The sequence below is a fragment of the Lagopus leucura genome, unplaced genomic scaffold (assembly GCF_019238085.1).
Source record: "Lagopus leucura isolate 7727_CA_CO unplaced genomic scaffold, USGS_WTPT01 Super-Scaffold_100004, whole genome shotgun sequence".
NCBI lineage: Eukaryota > Metazoa > Chordata > Aves > Galliformes > Phasianidae > Lagopus > Lagopus leucura.
Genome location: NW_024962264.1, coordinates 57,339,278 through 57,359,327, shown reverse-complemented (window position 1 = coordinate 57,359,327; position 20,050 = coordinate 57,339,278). Strand labels below are relative to the sequence as shown.

Here is a 20,050-nt window from a genome sequence, read left to right as displayed (position 1 = left end):
TTTGCATATGACTAACACCAGTGAAGATGTAAAAATGAGCTATGGGCGTTCATTCAATTGAAACATTTGTATCAAGTGCATTTGTCAGTACACAGGTTTGTCTAACCAGATGCAATGGATGAAGATAAGTCATGCCAAAGCACCCTACGTTAGCCCCAGGATGCCCCTTTTCTTGTTGTTTCTGCGTGGCCGCCACTTCAAAGCAAATGTATTAAAAAAAAATCCTCATCCAGTACGCAGGGTAACTGCCTACAATGTTGTACCACTCTAAGGACTGGCAGTACAATTATCAGGACATGAGAGGACAGGAATATCGCAAAGTATTATCTGAAGACCTATATATGCTGTAATACCTATAGTTCAATGGGCTATAGTTTAGTGGCAGTGTTGGTAGGAAGGATTGTTTACAGAACTGCATGATGACCTGATGCAGCTGAGAAAACAGTTTTTGTTTGGATCCCTTTATGGCTGAATACAGTCCTGTCCTGGCACAGATCTTACTACAACTGTCTTTGATTGTCCGGCTGCTGATAATGTCTGCTGAAATTGCCTTCTGAATCACTAGTTTTGGGAAAAAGAAATTTAGAAGGCGTCATCTCTCAGTAAACAGTTATTATGGGACAGTCAAACACAAGAGATGACTGCCAGTCTGCCAAAGAAAAGGCTGCAATTGGAAAGAGCCAAGGTCCTTCAGAGATCAGGAGCAATGCCAAAGCTGTCTCCTGAATAAGATAATGGAGAGCTTAGCAGCAGTATCAGTGCAATGTATTCCTGCTGTCTGTACTGAGCACATTATCCTCCCAGCTGTTTCAGGAAACTGTAGGTTATGTAGGTAGAGAAGAGAGTTAATTGTAGTAAATTATATTCTCCTTTACATTTAAAACATTATTTCCAGTATAGTCACAGCTAAACAGATCAGTACAAGGCTAAGAATCTGAGTTGCAGTAGAAAAAGCATCCTTTGACAGATGAGAAGAGGCAGTAAAACTCTCTTGCTTGTGATGAGGTGGGGGGACCATCTCCACATTGCCTGTGACTTTCTTTTTACCCTTTCCTGAGCTCTCAATGTTTGTTCCATTTTATTCACTTGTTAAAATCCATTTTTATGCCTTGCTGCATTTGTAAGGAATTGTAAATCCTTTCCTTTATTTACCATGCTTGAAATTTAACTTCTTTTCCATAAGGCCCTGAAAAAAAAAATCTTGAATGACTCACAGGAAAGCAGCATTTGAGGCTGTTAATTTTTCCTTTTTTTTTTTTTTTTTTCCAGTTTATGAATGCCTGAGCATTAGCTGACTCAAGTTTATTAAGTATGAAAAAGCACTAGAATTTTATCACCACTTGATGTTAAATAATTAACCTAGGAAACCAATGCCAACATCATAAAGCATGATATGTATAATATTGAATATAGATCTATATTGAATAATAAATATCTTACGACATTCAGATAAATGAAGCTCACACAAAAATAAAGAAGCTGCCAAAAGTAGTATCATATCCAGTTGGCTTATTCAGCAAGAAACCAACTGGTCCACAGATGCTCTTTTTTCTATGAGAAAATATCCTCCTTTGCAAGTCTCCTGTCTGAAGAATGTTTAATATGAACTCTTCTCCTCCTGCAGGCTGTAAATCATTTATTCATCAAATCTTTTTATTTGTAGCAGATGGAAAACTTGCTAGAAATTTAAAAACAAAAAAAGGAAAGAATAGACAGTTAGGTGAATAATAAGCCTAATTGCATTATACTGTACCGACTTTTTAAAAAGGCCTTATGGCATGAGAATGAACAAATACTGAGAGATGGATTCTGATGCCTTTTTTCTGGATTGCACAGACAAGAAATGGGCAATAAGCTGAGTGTTTTTTGTTTCTGTTTTTTTTTTCATGAGAGCACTTATTTTTCATATGTAAGGATGTGAATAGAGGGAATGAAGCTATGGTAAGTTGTTCCCCCGAATCCTGTGTTCCATTACTATCTTCTGGTGTCCTTGTCACTTGTGGCTGTCCAGTGCTAGTCTTAACCAGTGTGATGGTAGAACTGGACTAATCGATCTCTTTCAGCTGTATGTCCCTTTTACCTTACTCTCCTTGCATGGGAACATACAAATTCAAGCAAGAGAATGATAAGCCACTAGAAAACATACAGTATGGTTCAATTTTGTGTGTGTACAGTGCATGCATGCTTATTATGTGACCTTTGGACTGGTTTCATTTCACTAAACATTTGTTAGGTGACTACATAACATGCACTCCTGTTCAGACTCATTCCTACATGCATCTAGGGAACAATTCTCAGATTCCTTTTTTTCAAAAGAAATACTGCTACCATTTATAGTGACACTATGAGTAAGTGCCACACTATTGACAATAATAAACTGCTGCTCTAGCAGGAAGAGCAATATGTTCTTTTGATTATGCATTTCTATTTACCAAGTGCATTACGTAATTGCTCACTTATGGCTGTGTGACAATACTTGCTTCTGCAATGCAATGATGTAGACCAAATAAGCTGAATTTTATTCAGTTAAAGTTAAAAATATATCAGAGCAAATATACACAAAGTGCATGTTAGATTCTATAATTTTATAGTTTCCCAGTAATTTGAATGGCCTTTAAAGTACCATCAGATAGATGATTTACATTCTCACAGAGTTAATTTATTGGACAGATGTTATACAGCAGCATACTGGAAAGGAAAAAAGAATTTCACAAAATGCAGTAACAGGAGATTACCTGGGAACTCTGCATGGTGTAAAAAATATTGTAAGGACTCTGCTGTTTGGTGCTGTTATCTGGTGTGAATGGCACCTGGTCCTGGAGGTAGGCCTGTTCATTTTAAGGAAACGCAACTGCAGATTGTTATTATTGTTGAAAGAATGGTGACTGATTGAGAACCCAGGAGGGGAGAGTGTGTTATTTGCTCTGCTGTTTTACTGTGTATGCATACAGGTTTCTATTTCTGTAGCCCACATCTGAATTAAGTCAAGAATTTTGCCACTCTCTTCAGAACAGCTCTCTGTTGAAGCTGCTGTGCCTACGTAACTGAAGCTATGTGTCTGCTTTGGATTACAGTTGCTTTTTTATAGCGAGGGATCCCCTATGCACCTGCCATTTGGGGTGTGTTTTGGCAGAGCACAATATCAATAATAAGTAAAAAGATGATGTCATTCTGATGATATGAATGACTTGGAAGTTAGTTGAAGACATTGCTTTCACAGACGTCATAAAGTGATACCCAAGCCAAGAAATTTATGTCCTGTATCATTAAACAAAAATGTTTTCAGCCCAATGAGACCAGCTGTTCCTCTGCATCCAGCTGCTCCCCACTCTGACTTGCATATTTTATATATTCCAGAAGGCATTTAAAATCTGCAGCATCACTGTTGAGTTTATTGTGCTATTGGCTTAAAAACAGTATAAACTGTTGTGTGGGAGTTAAGCAGAAAATTTACCATAGATGGGTTACTGTTGTAAGAAAAGAGAGCACTGCTCTCCTTTACTAATTAACTAAGATACATAAACACAATTTCATTTATTTTTGGTAAGCAAAATATCACTGCTTTTTATTTTTTATTTTTTTTCCCCACTCTGATATCTTTGTATGGCTTCTGTCTGTAACTAGCCTTGCCAGTGCAATTGCATAATGAAGGAATTAAGACTGAACATACAGTCTTTCCAATGTAACTGGGTGCTCAGGCAGAACCCTATGAATAAAAGTTATTAGAATGAGAAAACAGTAATGATACTTACAGCTCTGGGGGCAAGCGCTTGCAAATATTTCAGCTGGCTTGTACCTAGTAGCAAGTTCAATGCATTTTTTTTTACAGATATTAGTTTAATCTATCATTTTACAGTAGTTTTTATTACTTTATTGTTGTATTAGATAACATCTCTTCATATACTCCCGCAAGATCATTCACAATGGAAGCCAAATTAGGATTTGGATGTTAGAGACTTTGATAAAGAGAAAGGAGAAGGGATATTTCTGCGAGTAGTAGTTTTAATGTAGAACCTCTAAATTGAAGGGTGCAAGTCTGAGCTTCCTTAGAAGTCCGGTCAGCCATCCTGGATTAAGCAGAAGAAAGCATCTTACTTTTCTTTACACATTCAAAATCTGTGTGAATGACAAGGAGTAAGAAGCCTTTCTGCAGAAGCTGATTCTGAAAATACACACAGACAAAGAAATGTGATTAGATTTAAGTACCAAGGTAAGGAATTTTCTATCTAAAATACTCTGCGCTGGTAAGTCTCACACACTACTCAATGAGTATAGTATTGCCAAACTGCCAGACTGAACGGATGCAAGCAAGATTTACAAAAGGATTTTTCAATTATTTGCCCCAAAACACTGTTGCTTTGCACACAGTAGATGTTATTTCACCCACAACAGCAGAAACGGTATTAAGGAACAGCAAAGGACATGCATTACCAACAGAACTTGTAGTGATGTTAATAATGAAGTTATACACATACTTTTTTTTTTCTTTTCTTTTCCTCCCCCAAGAAGACTTCTTTCTCTTTCCATACTCACTAGAAGTGTTTGCAGAGTAATCATTATAGTTTAAACTTTGTCCTCTGTGAGTATAGTGTCTGCTTTCAAAGACTTGCAGTAATCCACGTTGTGAAGCAAAGGGCACAGCTTAGTCCTACGGTACAACCCTGATTAACAACTTGATTGGCTTTTCTTCTTGTACACCGGGGTAGCGGTAGGCTTTGAATTGAACATTGAATTCTCATAAAACGTTGTTTTTATTTTACAATCGCAAGAGTAATCACAGACTTGGCTAGCAGCCCTGCAGAAATAGGCCTCTGTAGCTACACCCAAGTGGTTGTACTTTAAACCTGAAATGGTAGTGTATTACAGAAACAAATACCTGTATGGCATGACAGTGGAAAGATATTTTCAGGGATTTTTTAACCCAAATAAATATGGAATGACTTCAAAGCTCACTGTGTTCCTACAGTACCAACCAGAATGCATGTCAGCCTCTTTCTTTTATTCTCTTATCACTTTCTTCTGTTTGAATTTTTGTTGCTTACCACATTTTAAGAAAATACCACGATGCATGTGAAAATGTGAATGTAGCTCTTCTAAAACAGAATTCACACTCTGAAGCCAAATTTTAAGCATTGTAACCCTTGAATTTAGGCCACAATGGCAGGTAAATATTACCTTTATTATTTGTTAGGGTGCGAGTGGTTGTTCATTCCCATCGCTGCAACGCAGTAAGCTCCAGGGTGAGGTACTGCACAACTGTGTCATCCCTGCACAAGGCGTACACTACAGTATGATATAGTGTCCGAGGACACCTTTGAACAGAAGGCCTTGGCTGTGAGTCCTGTGAGCTTGTTCTTCAGGATGGCCCCCTGAAGTGGTCACTTTGCCTCCTGATCCTACAGAGAATATGGCAGGAGGTATTATGTTACTACTACTAACAAAGCAATGGTGAGCGGATGGTTCTTATTCTGCTTCTTGTTCTATAGAGGTATATCCGCAGAGACATAGGGAGTGAGAGGATGTGCCCTGCTTAGTTGCAGTCAAAATACTGGTATTAGGTAGCACTGTACATCTAAAAACATTCTCAGTACCAACAGGTGACAATACTGAGGGTATTGTTATATGCTTATGCCATATGCTGCACCACTGTGTGTAACTTGAGGCATCCCTGCTTTCATACATTCATCTGGCTCTGTGACTGAAAAGGTGGCACCCACACGGCCACATACCCCAGCGGAATTTTTTCTTTCCCAGCAGAAAGTTCTTGAAGGTAGAGAGTGAAACGGACTACAAGAAGACAGAAGTGAAAGTGGGACTGTATTGAGGAGAGAGCCCTTCTTGTGAGCCAAAATCTTTTAGGTCTAGATGGCTTCTACAGAGTTAGCAAGGAAATGGGATGATAATGAATAGCAAAATCTCTTCTGTTCCTCCTTACACAAAACTCTCAATGTTTCTGTTTTCCATGTTGGTACTTCAATTAAGCCTGTTATTTTTGGTATCTGCCTTATCAAGGATGCAACATTGTTGCCAGCAGAAACTATCCACTCTTCTTTGTATATCCTGAGTGGACCCAGCAATGGACCATGCAGGCCAACAATCCAGCAGCTAGCAACTGCTCTTCACTGGATCCACTGGGCTGCAACTGAACTCTTAAGCAACATTTAACTTGAGACTAAACTGAAGTTGAATCCTAATTTCATCTTTCAAACTAGAAAATTATGAACAAAGAGAAAAAGATGCAATTCAGAAAATATTTTATTGAGTACAATACCATTTCATAGTAGGCTTTCATCAAAGGTCTACTTTATGAAACAAACACCAACAACCTCTCTGAGGTTGAATACAGCTTGGGCAGGTGCACAAGTAGTGGGATATAGAGGGGAAGCATCTGCAAATTTTCATGCAAGCAGCATAATATGGGATACTTGCACCCAGAGGGTACCTTGTCACAGTGCCCAAGTTTGAACCATCTCACTGGGAAAAATTAACCTATCTACATTTATTTAAATTTTATGAAGGATTGAAACAATCAGTAACAAGTTTAAATGTACAGGGTATTGCCACTGAATGTTCAAAGGGTATGTTTTAGATCATAACATGAAAATTAGCTCATAATGAAAGCACTATAGAAACCTTCTGTGGAAACAGGATTAACTCTAATGCCAGAAATTGATGTCTAATGGAACATCAGAACTAACATAGATAGGAAAAGCTGTAACTTTTACCAATGTACTAGCATCTAACTTCCATTTTTAGCAGATGGAAGACAATAAAAGTTCCTGGAATTTGAGTTAATTCCATCGTACCCGAGGCTGGATCCAAAGTTTGGCTTTACATTTCCTGGAAAGAGATTAATTGAATAGTAGCCCGTGGGCCCTTCTAAGTTACATGAAGCAGCTGTTCAACTCATTGAGAAGTGTTCAATACAGTAAAAATGTGTTAATATTTATAAGAATGAAGTTGCTGCTTACTGGAATGTAGACCAGCTAATTTTTCTATGTAACCATTGGTTTTCAGTAGTGGGAAAGGATGTGTCATAAAATTTAGGAACAGCAGTTAGCAGCCTTTAAAATGTCCCCATATTGCTCATATTCTTCTCTCAAACCTCTCTCTTTCATAATGAAGGATATATACATTCCAAGACTGTAGAAAGGTTTTAGATTAATCAATTTCTGCACTTAACTTTGATTTCATGAGCTGCTCCCCACAGAATCTTTAAAAGTTTGCCGTGAAACTAGTAGGGTTCTGCCAAAGTATTTGAGAAGCAGTTACTACAGCATTAAGTAGGAAGGTAAATACAGCTGTTAACGTGATTTATGACACAGTTTTCCACTGTCCTTTAGGTGTGCATGTCCCAACACGTATAAATACCACATTATCAAGAAAAAATTCCGTAAAGCAGGATAGAACAATTTTCAAATTACAAGAATATTTGCAGATAAAAAGAAATTATTAGACCACAATTTAGAGCAATAAAAGTAGAAATGGAAAGTTTAGCATATTCATTAGCAACTAGAGGATAAAGTTCAGAAAGACTGAAGTATTCAAATAATTCTGAAGGGTTTTGTTGAAATGAATTTCTTATTTATTAAAAAGACAACACATTCTCAAGAGAGCATCTTCTGCAGTGAAATAATTTACTTTCTTCATATAGACATGTCATACACAATGTTAACAACCATGAAAAACAATACAAAATGCTTTCAAATTTAACAAGTAGAAAAATATAACTAGTATATATGGCAATTGTGAATCTAATACTGTACAGAAGTATTTATGAATTTTTACAAATAAATTATAGCTTAAATGCCCTTTTAAAATTTACACCAGAACATAGGTTCTCACGTTTACCACTAACTTGCCACAAATGAGTGCCAGTCAAATGTTCTGCCAACAAGCTCAAAAAATTTCTTGTTAGGCTCATAGAAATACTCATGCAGTTTCTCAAGTAACCGAGTATCTACTTGTGGATGAGCTCGTCCTTTTGACTCATGTAAACAACGCTCCCTACCACTGTCCCTTAGGCAGTAAAAGCCTTTAGTTTTATTGAAATAAAAGTTCGAAGCATTTATCTGTGGTGATAATTTCAAAAATCTCTCTACCTTCTCTATTTCTGGAAAGGGATCTTTGATTAGTTTATCCCCATCTACAATGTGGATATGATCAAGGGGAAAATACTTCAACCAGTTCTGCATGTGAACGTAGTATAAGCTTCTGTTTATTGCCTTGTAGTCCACGTTGAGTTCACCATCTTTAATCAGGAATTGTTCAATGGAGGGATACGGCTTGTGCTTCTGCATGTGGTTATAGAACACTTGGGTGTAATCTGACAGTACTCTCTCGCTTGGGTCTCTTAAAATAAGGAGTAGTCTCATAGATTGGTTCATGTTATAAACTCTTTCAGGCACTTCAGGTGATGTGAAATATGCAGGAGTTTTTTCCACGGTGATCTGATGGGGATGAGAGAATGGCATTTGATTAATATACCATTGCAATCCATTTCTATAGTGATCTTCCCAGTCAAAGAAGTGGACTTCACTTTCTGCTGCAGCAATATCAGGATGAAGACTCAGCATCTCCAACAAAGCTCTTGTTCCACCTTTCCTCACTCCAATAATGATAGTCTGTGGCAGCTGCCGGCATGATCCATTAGAATGAATGTTTTCCTTGAAGTCATTTTTCTGAGATGTTTTCTTTAAAAGCTCTCTCTGAGCAGACTGAGCAGAAGTCTCAGCCTTTGAATTTATAGCCGGTCTGGAAGGCACTATCTGAGGTTGAACAATGAGCAGCACAGCTCCCAGCAGAAAAGCTGCCATGACAGAACTTCTTTAGTCTGGTTTCACTCAAGCAGGTAATGGGGCATGGAGTGATTTCTACCAAGAACAGCCTTTAAAAGTTGTTTTTGTTTTGCTGAGTGGATGCGTATTTCTCAGACAGAAACTTTTCTGAGAGAAAGAAAAAAGAAAATAAGACAGGCACATTATTTTATACTCAGCTATATTAGTACTAAAGCCACACTACAAGTATCTTTTGATTTTCAAAACTGAACCAACTTCTTTAGATTTCTGAACTCTACCTCATAAATCACTGGAGAGAATTAAATTCTTTAAAGACAGCCACATACAATAACGCCATGAAAAAATGACTGCAAGTCACCAGGAGACATGAATATTCTCAATCTCTTTCTAAGATTCAAGATTTAGAGTTTTATTATTTTTAAATTTGATTTCAGTGGAGTTGAAGGGTGTTTTTTTTGTTTTTAAATGTGCAATAGGTCTACTTTAGAAAAAAAACAAAGGGCTTGAACAAGGAAGCTTCCTCAAAGAAGGTCATGTAGTCTCCTAAGGGAACTAGATCATCTATAAGGTTCCTTCTAATCCAAGCCATTCTATGAATTTATGTTATGACAGGAACCTGAAAGTAAAGCCTCCAGGGCAAAAGGCTCATGTGATATGAAGAGAAATGCAAGAAAGCCACATTCTTACAGAAATAAGTTAGGAAGGGCTCTAACTGAAACTGTAGACTATAGCAAGGCTGCACTAATGAAATACTAAAAGCGGTGGTCCCAGTCAAAATATTCATGGACAAAATAGGCAATGAATATTGCTGAAGGTAATTTCTAGAGTCAGGCAGCCAGTCTGATGTAAACAACTAACTTTATCCTTTATTTATTTATTAAAGTAAAGAGATCTTTAAAGTAAAGGTCAGGATTTTAAACGCAGTGCTTGAAATGAAATTAAAATGGCTTCACATATAACAGATCTGTTGGATGGTCACATTGTGAGCTGGCTGCGTATAACAGCTCTCTAGATTTGGAAGCTTTTGTAAGTCCTATAAGCTCAGTGGAGGGCTGGTGCTATTGTATTGTAAGTGTTGTGGTATTGTCTAACTCCATTTTGAAGTGGAAGCCATGATGGCAGAGCATCTGACTCTCTGCCTTATTGTGCTACTGTAATTATGAATTTAAGCTCAGAACAATGCGTACTGTACTAACTAATGAGGGCTGAAATAAATTACGTATGAACAACCTGAGGAACAGCAAGGGCTAGGTTTTGGAAATTCTCCAGAGAATCTGAAAAGAAGCTAATGACTTTTCCACAATAAGCTAAGTCCCAGTGTGACAGGGACTAATGACGTGTTTCCAAGTCATCTAGAAAGTTGTTTGATAGCTTTGCATTTACAGAGGTCATGACTCCATCCTGAATGAAGCAGGCTGGCTTCCTTATGCTTGCTACTGATTATTACTTTCCTGCTTTCCCTTTTCTAATCACTTGTGAAGAGCTACAAGGCAGTCGTATTGTTAGGTAGCAGAAATCAAAGCTGGGAGGAGAGGCAAGCAGTGTGCCTCAATGAATCTGTAGTCAAAGGAACTGTGCTTCTCTGGGTGCCTATGGGCTGTGAGCTCATGGCCACGTTCTGTCTTGGACACAAAGTTGTGCCCTAGGCTGTTCTATGATGTCTGATCATGAAAAAAGTTGGCAGAGAAATTTGTTGTTCTTCCATTTTTTGTCTCTGTTACGATTTTTATGTGGTTGAGAGAACTCCATTTCAGCTGTCAATTTACGGCTCTTTCCCTGTCCTCACTGTTCTCAACTAAATCTACTTCAGTTTCAAAAAGAAATAATCCTAGTTATTAGCACCTCACTAAAGTTGTCATGCGGGGAGGGGGTAGGGGGGTGATGGTTGTAGACTGGACAGCAAATAATTCAGTATTGGTAAATACATGGCTGATGTCCTCACTAAATATTCTGCCCTTATATTTAATAGTAGTCTGAGCAAATGGCCTAATTAGATCAGTGCCCGATGGGCAGCTGAGAACATAAGAGCAACAAAACATCAACTCTTCTTGAATTTTAAGGTCACAGATTAAAGGAATAGCCACTTACTGTAGAGTATATTTTAAGAGTTACAAGTTCTATAAATAGTAAGCCTGAGTCGTTGTCCTAACACCTTACTGGAAAGGCATAATAGGATTCCAGAGAACAGGTTGAATTAATGTTGAAAGGAGTTAAAACCTAATGGTAGGAACCCTTATTTCTATAGCAGTCAATTTGAAATATGTTCTGCTTTCAGCTGAGTTATATGATGAGCACTATTTCTCTGGAAAGAGAAGTAGTTAACTTAGGGTTAACTACTGATCTCAAATATTAATAAGAAAACACTAAGTGTTTTAGTGATCACAAAGTGATCTTAGCAATGTTATTTTATTTGGGATTATTGTTTTTAAATGCATTGGGATTGTTTTTAAATTCATAGTTTGCATAGTACTCCACCACCAATTCCATGTTATTCAAGCCCTTCTATGGCTGAGCATAGCATAGGAAGTAAGGTCTGGTTAAAAGTGCCTCTTAACCGTAAATCTACTTTTGTTTCAGCTGGCATTGCTCTTCACTTGTGAGATATTACAGGTATGGTATCGAGGGACACATCACAAGTATTCCCTTGAGCCTCAGTCTTCCTGTTCTTACCTGAAATACCTAGGGGGAGGGGTGGACATTATTTTTTTAAATAAACAAAACAATGCTTTCAGTTGCAACGTGATACTCAGAAGAACATAGAGTGTCCTATAATTCAGCCATATAGAGTTTGATTTCTTTTTTCCTCCACAATTGTTTGTTTAGGTGCAGATCTGGAATGCATCAAATGTTCCACGGTGTGAAAGCAGTGAATGCTATGAATTCTGTTCCACTCCTGGAATACTCCCACAGAATCCATAGCATTTACTGTCCTTATGCACATCCAATGAACCATGTCAGTAATTATGCCATTTCATATATTTAAGCTATTGTTGTTTCACTTGCAAGCAATAAAGCTTTGTCTGCTTTCTCCTTCTGGATTCCTTTGTTCCTTTCAAACACTACGGGTTTGAGATCTGAACCAGTTATTGCGTTGTGTTAGACTAATGCAACACAATGGACATGAGTGTTTCTCTAAATTCAGCACAAAACATATGTTGTGTGGGCTAAGCAGTGTCCAGGAATAAAACTGCATGTAAATTGGTTGTCATTCAGTCTTCTTCTCTCTGCCCTCTTCAATGCTTTGAACAGATCTGCAATTTGGTGGCTAGAATTACTGCAGTTTATATAAAATGATGCAAACATGTATTCCATAGCTTTATAATTTGTGGGTCTGAAAAACTGTTTCAACAATAATAAGCATGCACTGAAGATTTTATAGCAGCCACTCTGCCAAATTACTTTTCTGCTTTAAGAATTCTCTTCACTGCCTCCACAAGTCATGCAGAGCATACATGACTGCACTCGGTGACTTTGTAGTTCAGATTAATACAAAAATTTAACTGACAGTCATTACCATTGCATTTGCTACAAGTAAACGAGCAAGTTGGTAAAAGAAACAGTTTATGTTAAATGACGCTTTGAAGATTATACCAAGACTATTCAAGAAGTCTAATTGCTTTTTCTTAAGCTTTTCTTCAGCTTTCTCCAATTGATTAGTAAAATGTACCATACTATTTATTCAACAAGATTTGGTGTGGACAGTGCCAATCAGATCAGCTTTCATGATTAAAACCCCTCCCAAAAGTAATAGCAATTTGGAAATAAATTGAACCTTTCGTCACTAAACAAAATGAAGGGTGCAGCTGTCATATTTCAATGACTTTTAAGTATATTACAGTACTCTTTGAAATTTATGTAGCTATTTTATGACTTCTGATTATCTCTTAACACATTAGCATGGTATTTTAATGCCTCAGTATGTTTATCTTCTCTCAATAAGATGGCATAAACTACCTAAATTATATATAACATTTAGTTTTATTAGCTTTAACAAAATAAGATTGATAACTTCATTTTGCCTGAGGGTGGTATGGGGTGCATTCAGAGCTGAACTTTCCAAAGAACATCAAGTTGGCTGCCGGAGCAGGTGGGAAGGAACATAAGTAGGGCAGCCCATCTGTAGGGCAGCCCTAAGTGGGAGATACAGACTGCTGGCAACTTGACAGCAGATACTTCACAAAACAAACAAACAATCAACACACCAAGAGGTATAGCAGAGCTAATGGACACATCTGCTTCCAGGACAGTGACTGTGAGAAAGATGACTGCATGAACTCTTCCATGCACATGGAGATGTCTTCAACTTCATTATACAAAAACTGCAGTTTTATGTTTTCCCCAGGTGTTGAGAAAAACCACGTTAAAGTTTCAGGCATCTTCACTTGCTCTTTGCAGAGCTGAAGCCCTTCACTGGAGGGATCTTTACATACATCTGCAAAAACCCAGGCTGGTCCAATTGAGAACTACAGATCAGTCGCTGAGATTTGTCTCTAGAAGGAGATCAGAACTGATAATCAGAGGGGGACATTCTGCTCTTCAAGGTATTCTCAGCATTGCAGATGGGATAGAACCCCAGGACAGCTCGTGGGTTGGCATTTCCCTTTGCCCTAGAACTACAAGTTTGGGCACTCAAATCAGATTGATGTCACTGGTTAAAACTAGCTGTGCTCACAGATCTGCTACATGGACTTCTTCTGTTGGGAGAAAAATCCATAGTTGAGGTAACTCTACAAATACCTTTCTGTACTGATGAAAAGCCAGTAATCTGAACATTTGTATTCAGAGATGCATTTTAAGAAAACTGAACTAGATCAATTCCAGCGTACTTGAAACTCATCAGGTCATTGAAATGAACAGTGTATATTCAACCCCTCTAAGAGAGGATGGTGTCTGTCCTAAGATACATTCCTTAGTTGTTTATATGAGCTCTTTCAAGTGGCATTTTGTATCCCATTAGCACCAAACATGCAGCTATCACTTACAGATCAGTCAAGAGCTTTCCCTGAACAGAAAAGGAGCAAATATATATATTTTTTTCCATCTGATCTAGTTTATAAAGCATCTTATTTTCTTCAAAATATACCCTGTAAATATATATTTTGCTGTTTTTAACTGTTAAATGGCCTCCCAATGTCCTCTTTGTGAAGAGGTGCTTCCCACACTTACCCCACATCCTGTTTTTAAATTACATTTTAAAAAAGTTTAAAGCAACATGTGCCAATGCAATGCATAAACTCCAGTTTCCACTAATTAACTGCAGGCAATTGCCTACTTTAGTGAGTGTTACAGAAACAACTGTATTACATTAACCAGAACTACATACAACCAAAGCCATAGATCTCTAGGGGCATAAACTATTGATCTCATTGTTACATATTAAAAATAGCTATCTGTGTTTTAAGAGGGGAGGTGAAAAGGTAAGAAACTGTATTAATCGTATTACAGTGCCTCAGTGATACTGCCCATCTATTCCTTAGACTATATTCCATGAGTTATATTAAAATATACTGTACAATGAGTAGAGATTAAACCACGGGTTTCACTTTTATAGTCAGCATGTTAAGAAATCTAATCATCATTTCAGTGCAGTTAGGGAGACATATTACCTATATGCGCCAAGACTCTGAAAGTATTTCTTAAAAAGTCCCTAAATTTTGGTTAGGAGAACTTAGCAAGCTGAGCAAGGTTGACTTGATAGGAAGTATTTTTGGCTGAGATCTGCTCCATGTCTGAACCTGCTGTGATAAATACAGTTTATACAAATTAGCTAGGTCACCAGTTTGTCCCTTTTAAAGAAGGAGTTCAGCTCCAGTGCGAGCAATAAAGTAGAAAATTTATAATAGACTGTGGTTATATATAACACTGTACTCTTTTTCTTAAGGTCAGAAGGGACCATTGCAATGTTTTATGCCAGGAGATCATAAAAATTTTTTAGAAGAGAGAATACCCTACATTCCAAAAGAACCTCATGCAGGTAAAAGGAAAATAGGACATTACAGCAGAATAAAAATAAACCTGAAAAAGATCGGAATGCACAGAATTTTTTGTACTGAATACTAATATGGAATCTCCTTACCATCTTCTTCTAGCAATTGCTTAGCACCTTGCAGGACTTTTTCCCATAAAGAGAGGGAAACATGCTGTATCACTGCCTTCCCTGTACCCCCAGAAGCCCAACCATTCCATTCAAAATGCAGAAGTTGCCTCAGTTCCCCTCAAAAACGGGTCATGACCTAATGAAGAGGCAGAAATGCATTGCACAGAGTTGCTTTTTAATTCACCAAACCTTTCCCTAGGAAAACAATCTGTGTGAAAGGCAGCTCTGTCTGTCCTGCCCCCCTTCTGTACAAAGGCTCACCTTAACAGAACGTACTGAAAGAGTAATACACAGTGCATGAGGCAATACACAGTGCACGAGGCAATCCCATTTCCACTACCCCTGCTAAGCAACACTTTCCTACCACTCTACCAATGCAGGCCCTGTCTCAAACACCAGCAATATACTGAAAGTGACAACAGAAACAAAAGAAAAAAAGAAAAAAAAAAGGAAAAAAAAAAAAAAAGGAAAAAAAAAAAAAAGTAAGTAACCCTTTAAGTAATCTTCCAGGTTATACTCAAAGCTGATTTCTGTCAGCCTCCTTCCTGGTACTCAACTTCAGAATAATACTGGAGCAGAGCAGTGGTGAGGTCGTCCCTGTATTAGACTTAACTAACCCAATCCTTTTACCAAGCAGAGCACTGCATGGTGACCTGGAGGGAACCTTCCTGCTCAGGAGTGGGAAGCGAGGTGACCCAGCTGAAGCTTCCATCCCAGGCTGCCCAGGGATATTTACAGCTTTCTCGCACTCTAATTATTAAAACTTCTCAGGGAAATGCATCCATCTGGGGCTGCAGTAGCTTCTTGGCTCTGGGTGGCATTTCTGGGGGTGGGAAGGGAGAAATCCTAGGCTGGTCAATAGGCTAAAAACATTTCTGGCTTCCTCTTTCATGCGCATATTCTTATGGATTAGAAAACTGTTTTTTATGCACTCTGATTTTGTGTGATGTCCGTGCATTTTTACGGTTAATTCAGAATAACCAAGGTAACGTCCTTGCAAGGAGGGGGTATGGATGAGAACCTGGCAATTCTGGGGTTGGAATTCACTCTGTTAAATCAGTGCCTCTCCACTGCAGCAGCTGGCTTGGCTTCAGCTGTATAATCTTGGTACTGACCTACTGCAGGCACTCATTTGACAGTGTACTATCAAAAAACCTGCATTTTCCAAAAAGGGAAAGGGGAGAAAAAAAAAAAAAAAAAAAAAAAAAAAAAGGTGGGTGCTGAAAGGCTGGATGAGTGAGAGTGCTACAGCAGATGCTAGTAGCTGCACTTTTACTGAAAGGTGCTCATTTCTGAGCAGGGTGGGAAATGCACTTGTTCAGGAGCACAAGAAATGCTGGCAGATATATATCTGCGTATGCAGATATGAATAAATAAAATATAGTAATATTTTATCATTTGCATATGGAGTTTGAAAGCCAGACAATTTATGGGCATATACTGAAGAGAACCTGTTCTACTAAGCATGCCTCTCGCCACACACTGCAGAGGCTCGCCGTAAGAGCAGGCAGTAAAGGGGTCTCCGATGCCAGAAGGATGTCCCTGCAGGTGCCCCATCCCCACCGCACTCAAGACTGGTATTCAGGAGACTTCCCAGATATTTTTGCTCTCTCAAAGAGGTCCAGTCTTGGAACAGCAAAAGCCCTCACGTGCACAGAGAGGACAGCCCTCTATATTACCTCCCAGCCAACAAAGCTGGTGGAATTGCTTGTATCTAGCTTTTCCCTTATCAAGGACTGAAAGACAAGAGCAGACCAAGACTGCCACCGCAGCCTCCCAGCATCCTTTCATCCCCCCAAATTTGAACCTCTCTCATCTTTAGCCCTGGAACACGCTAAGACCGGCAGTGCACCATGCCTGTGCTGTTCTATTCCGGGCAGCTCACCTATGACAGGCAAAGCAGAAGTGAACTCGAGTGAAGGTTTTGCCCCGAGCCCACCCCGCCCTCCTGCTGGGCGCGCTGCACCTGCCCGATTCCAGCGCCTGCCGTGGGAACGGAGCAGAGATGCTGAGCGGAGCAAGGCAAGCTGCCCTGCCGCCAGGTAGAAGCCCTGCGCTCCACCACGCCGCTCCCACGCCCGGCACTCCGCCTGCCGTGCCTCTGTCGCTCGGACACATCACCTACCGGGTGCAAAGAAAACAGACTGCCCAGGGAACAGATCGAGACAGACCTGCTGACCGCATACCCCATTTTCTCCCCATTCTTTCTCCCCTCGTTCCACGACAGCGATGCCTCCCGGAGGCTGTCTGAGCGAGCGGGGTTCCGCGCTCGCCCGTACCCCAAACCTTCCGCGGGACCCCCGCTCATCACTCACCGCCGGGGCGCGGAGCCGTGGGGCAGCACCCGCCGCGCTGTGCCATGGGCGCCCGCGGGTACCGCAGCCGTGGGAAGAGCTCCCGGCGATAGAAGCAGCGGCGGCGGACCGAGCGCCCGCTGCCGCCCGCCTCGCCCGCCTGGAAGCGGCACCCGGCGCTCGCCGCCAGCGCGTTTGTACGGCCCCCGCCCCGCCCTGCCGGCGCGTCATCGCCCCGCCACCCGTCCCCGGCCCGCCCGGCCGCTCTCCCCCGCCCCGTCCCGAGGGCGGGCAAACGGGGCCGTCCGGGCTGGGCGCCGCCGCTCCCCCTTGGGCCGGGGCGGCGCCGGGCGTCTTAGGGGCGGGGGCAGCGGGCGGCTGCGAGCGGAGAGCGCGGTGTGTGTGTGAGAGTCTGCGCGTCGCCCCGCGCCTATATGTAGAGAAAATACATTATACATATATATATAAAATAATTAATGCAACTAATAATGCTGGCCTGTAGGAATAATTTGCTAACTACAGAAAGCAGACCCCCCCTTATCCTTCTTTCGCCCGTGGTTGCTTCCTTCCTGTACCTATAAAAATAACACCGGTACGAGGTTTCCTGAGTGAGACCTACCTCCGCCACTGATGGCACTTTTTGTGTTTTCTGAACTTTACAAAGTGGCTTTGATTTGTTCTTTCCCTGCAGAGGGTTCTTTGTTCTGCCAGGAGAACTTAAAGTGAAATGGTTGTACGGAATGAAAGAACTGGAAGCCACGGTGGGAAAAAGGCTTTCCAGGAATTTATTTAAGGCACAGGGCTAATCTATTAAAATAGATCTATATTTGCCAAAAACTGATCTATATTATTTTTTTTTCAAGAGGCAATGCATTAGAAATATCAATAACATACTGCATCTATATTTATTCAGCAGCCAAAGTCTCTTGAAAGAGAACTCGTTTCTAGGCTGACTGGTCAGTTCAGCCCCGCTCCCATCCAAAGGATGTCATGCAGCCCTTGGCACAGCAGTCCTTTGTGCAGTTCTATCTCCTGTGAACAGGTGTGGGCTGCTGCTAAGGAATGTGGACTAGCTCTGCTTATACACAGCTCCCAGCACAGTTTGCCCAGGGAGATAACTTGCATAATAGTAGGCAAGCACTCTCCTAGCTGTGGTTGTCTGGCAGCCCACAATCTCCCTGCAGCTGAGGGTCAGTATAAAATTTCCTCATTTATAATTTTTTTTTTTTTTTCCTGTTACAAACTCTTCTGTTCTGTTCTGTAGTTTTACTCCATAGTTTTGCTTGTAAAGAACAGCTGCTTGTGCATCAGCATGGCTGGAAACCTTCTCTCCAATGGCAGGCAGTGTTATTGATTTAGGGTTTGGTTAAAGTTCTGTCTGTGCTGGCAGAGCTGTTTGCACAAGCACAAGCACTGCAGGGCTGGGTTACCACTGTGTACCAGGCAGCGTTTTTTATCCTCCCACCAGAAGTGCTTCCCATGGTGGCTGTGCGGGAACTGCAGGCTGGTGTGAGCCAGATGCAAGCAGTATAGAGTGGTGTCTTTAAATATGGCATGGATGAGAGAGGCTTCCATAACCCTTGGTGTGGGATGCTGTCACACTGACTGTGACACACTCATGTTTGCTCACTCCTTGAGTTCCAGCAGTGGGAATGTCAGCTCACGCGTGCCTTCTGCACCAACAAACAGCTCAGTGCACTGCTGCTATGTCAGACTCCTCATGCTGTGTGTTTTGTTAAATCCTTTTCCTTCAGTACTAGCGTGCAGTGGCATTATAACAGAACCAATCAATTATGGGACTCTGCTTGCTGACTTCTGTTGAGGGATGCAGAACGAGGATGCGATGTTTATTTAAGTGTCACCAGCAATTTCAAGTGGATTAAAGGATGTAGGTGTGTGGGGGAGTTATGTTGTTTACAACTGATTGTCTGCCTCAAGCCCTGAGAAGGCAAACTTTGGTGTGGCCAAATTAATTAGTAAAATAAATATGTAAGTGAAAATCTGAGGAATAAACATCACTCCATTTGGTTTAGGAAGTGGTATCTCTAAATAGAATTCTGTCAAAGGCTTGCAAGAGGCAAGTTCAAGTTCTCTAAGAAAAGCAGGATAGTACAACTGAATTTCTTTAATTTGACGTTTTTGCATAGCCTATGTTTTCTGTATTTAAGCTTACTAAATCGATGCAGTGATTTTTTTAAATAATAGACATCTGAAAATCTGTACTTTTAATCTGCAAAATATTTTGTTATTAAAAAACAAAACATAACAGTAACACTGTGTTTTTATTTGTATTTAGTAACTTTGGTGAACTGTTTGCTGCACGAGGAATTGGTTGTGAGATCATACCTGGAGATGTCAATGGCTCGATGTCCATATGGAGATCATGACAACTGGTGTCCCCCAGGGGTCAGTACTGGGGCCAGTGCTCTTTACTGTTGCAATGGAAATTAGCCTTGCTGATTAACTGTACAGTTTATGGCCCAATAGTTTGTTCTGGCTTTCTTGCAGACAGGTAAAAATCCAAATGCTTAAATATTGATCAACTGCTAAAAATTCAGGGATGTGGGATCTATATTTCTTCCATGTGGTCTTTAGATCAGATACAATAATACCCATTCCATGCTTATTTCAAATCTTCATATAAAAGAATCAAAGGATGAACAAATAACCCAACAAATTTCTTCAAGTAGTTTGTTCCAATTGTGAACCATCAAAATAACAAGAGAAAGTATCTGCACCTCTTAAAACGAAGGTATTAATACAGGTATTAACCTGTAGCTCCAAGCCACTGCTTTAATATTATCAATCACTTTTCCTGGTAGATTAAAGATATGTTACTCCAAAATATACTTTCTTATACT

The 20,050-nt window shown here is 40.0% G+C and overlaps 1 protein-coding gene across 1 annotated transcript; it reads right to left on the bottom strand.

Annotated features, from left to right (window-relative positions):
* Positions 1–6,237: 6,237 nt before the first annotated feature.
* Positions 6,238–17,318, bottom strand: HS3ST1 (heparan sulfate-glucosamine 3-sulfotransferase 1). Its single transcript, XM_042871805.1, has 2 exons — positions 17,211–17,318; positions 6,238–8,945 (listed from the first exon to the last, which is right to left on the bottom strand). The coding sequence occupies exon 2, from the start codon at positions 8,814–8,816 to the stop codon at positions 7,854–7,856; it is 963 nt and encodes a 320-aa protein (XP_042727739.1). The 5' UTR covers positions 8,817–8,945; positions 17,211–17,318; the 3' UTR covers positions 6,238–7,853.
* Between the last annotated feature and the right edge of the window lie 2,732 nt (positions 17,319–20,050).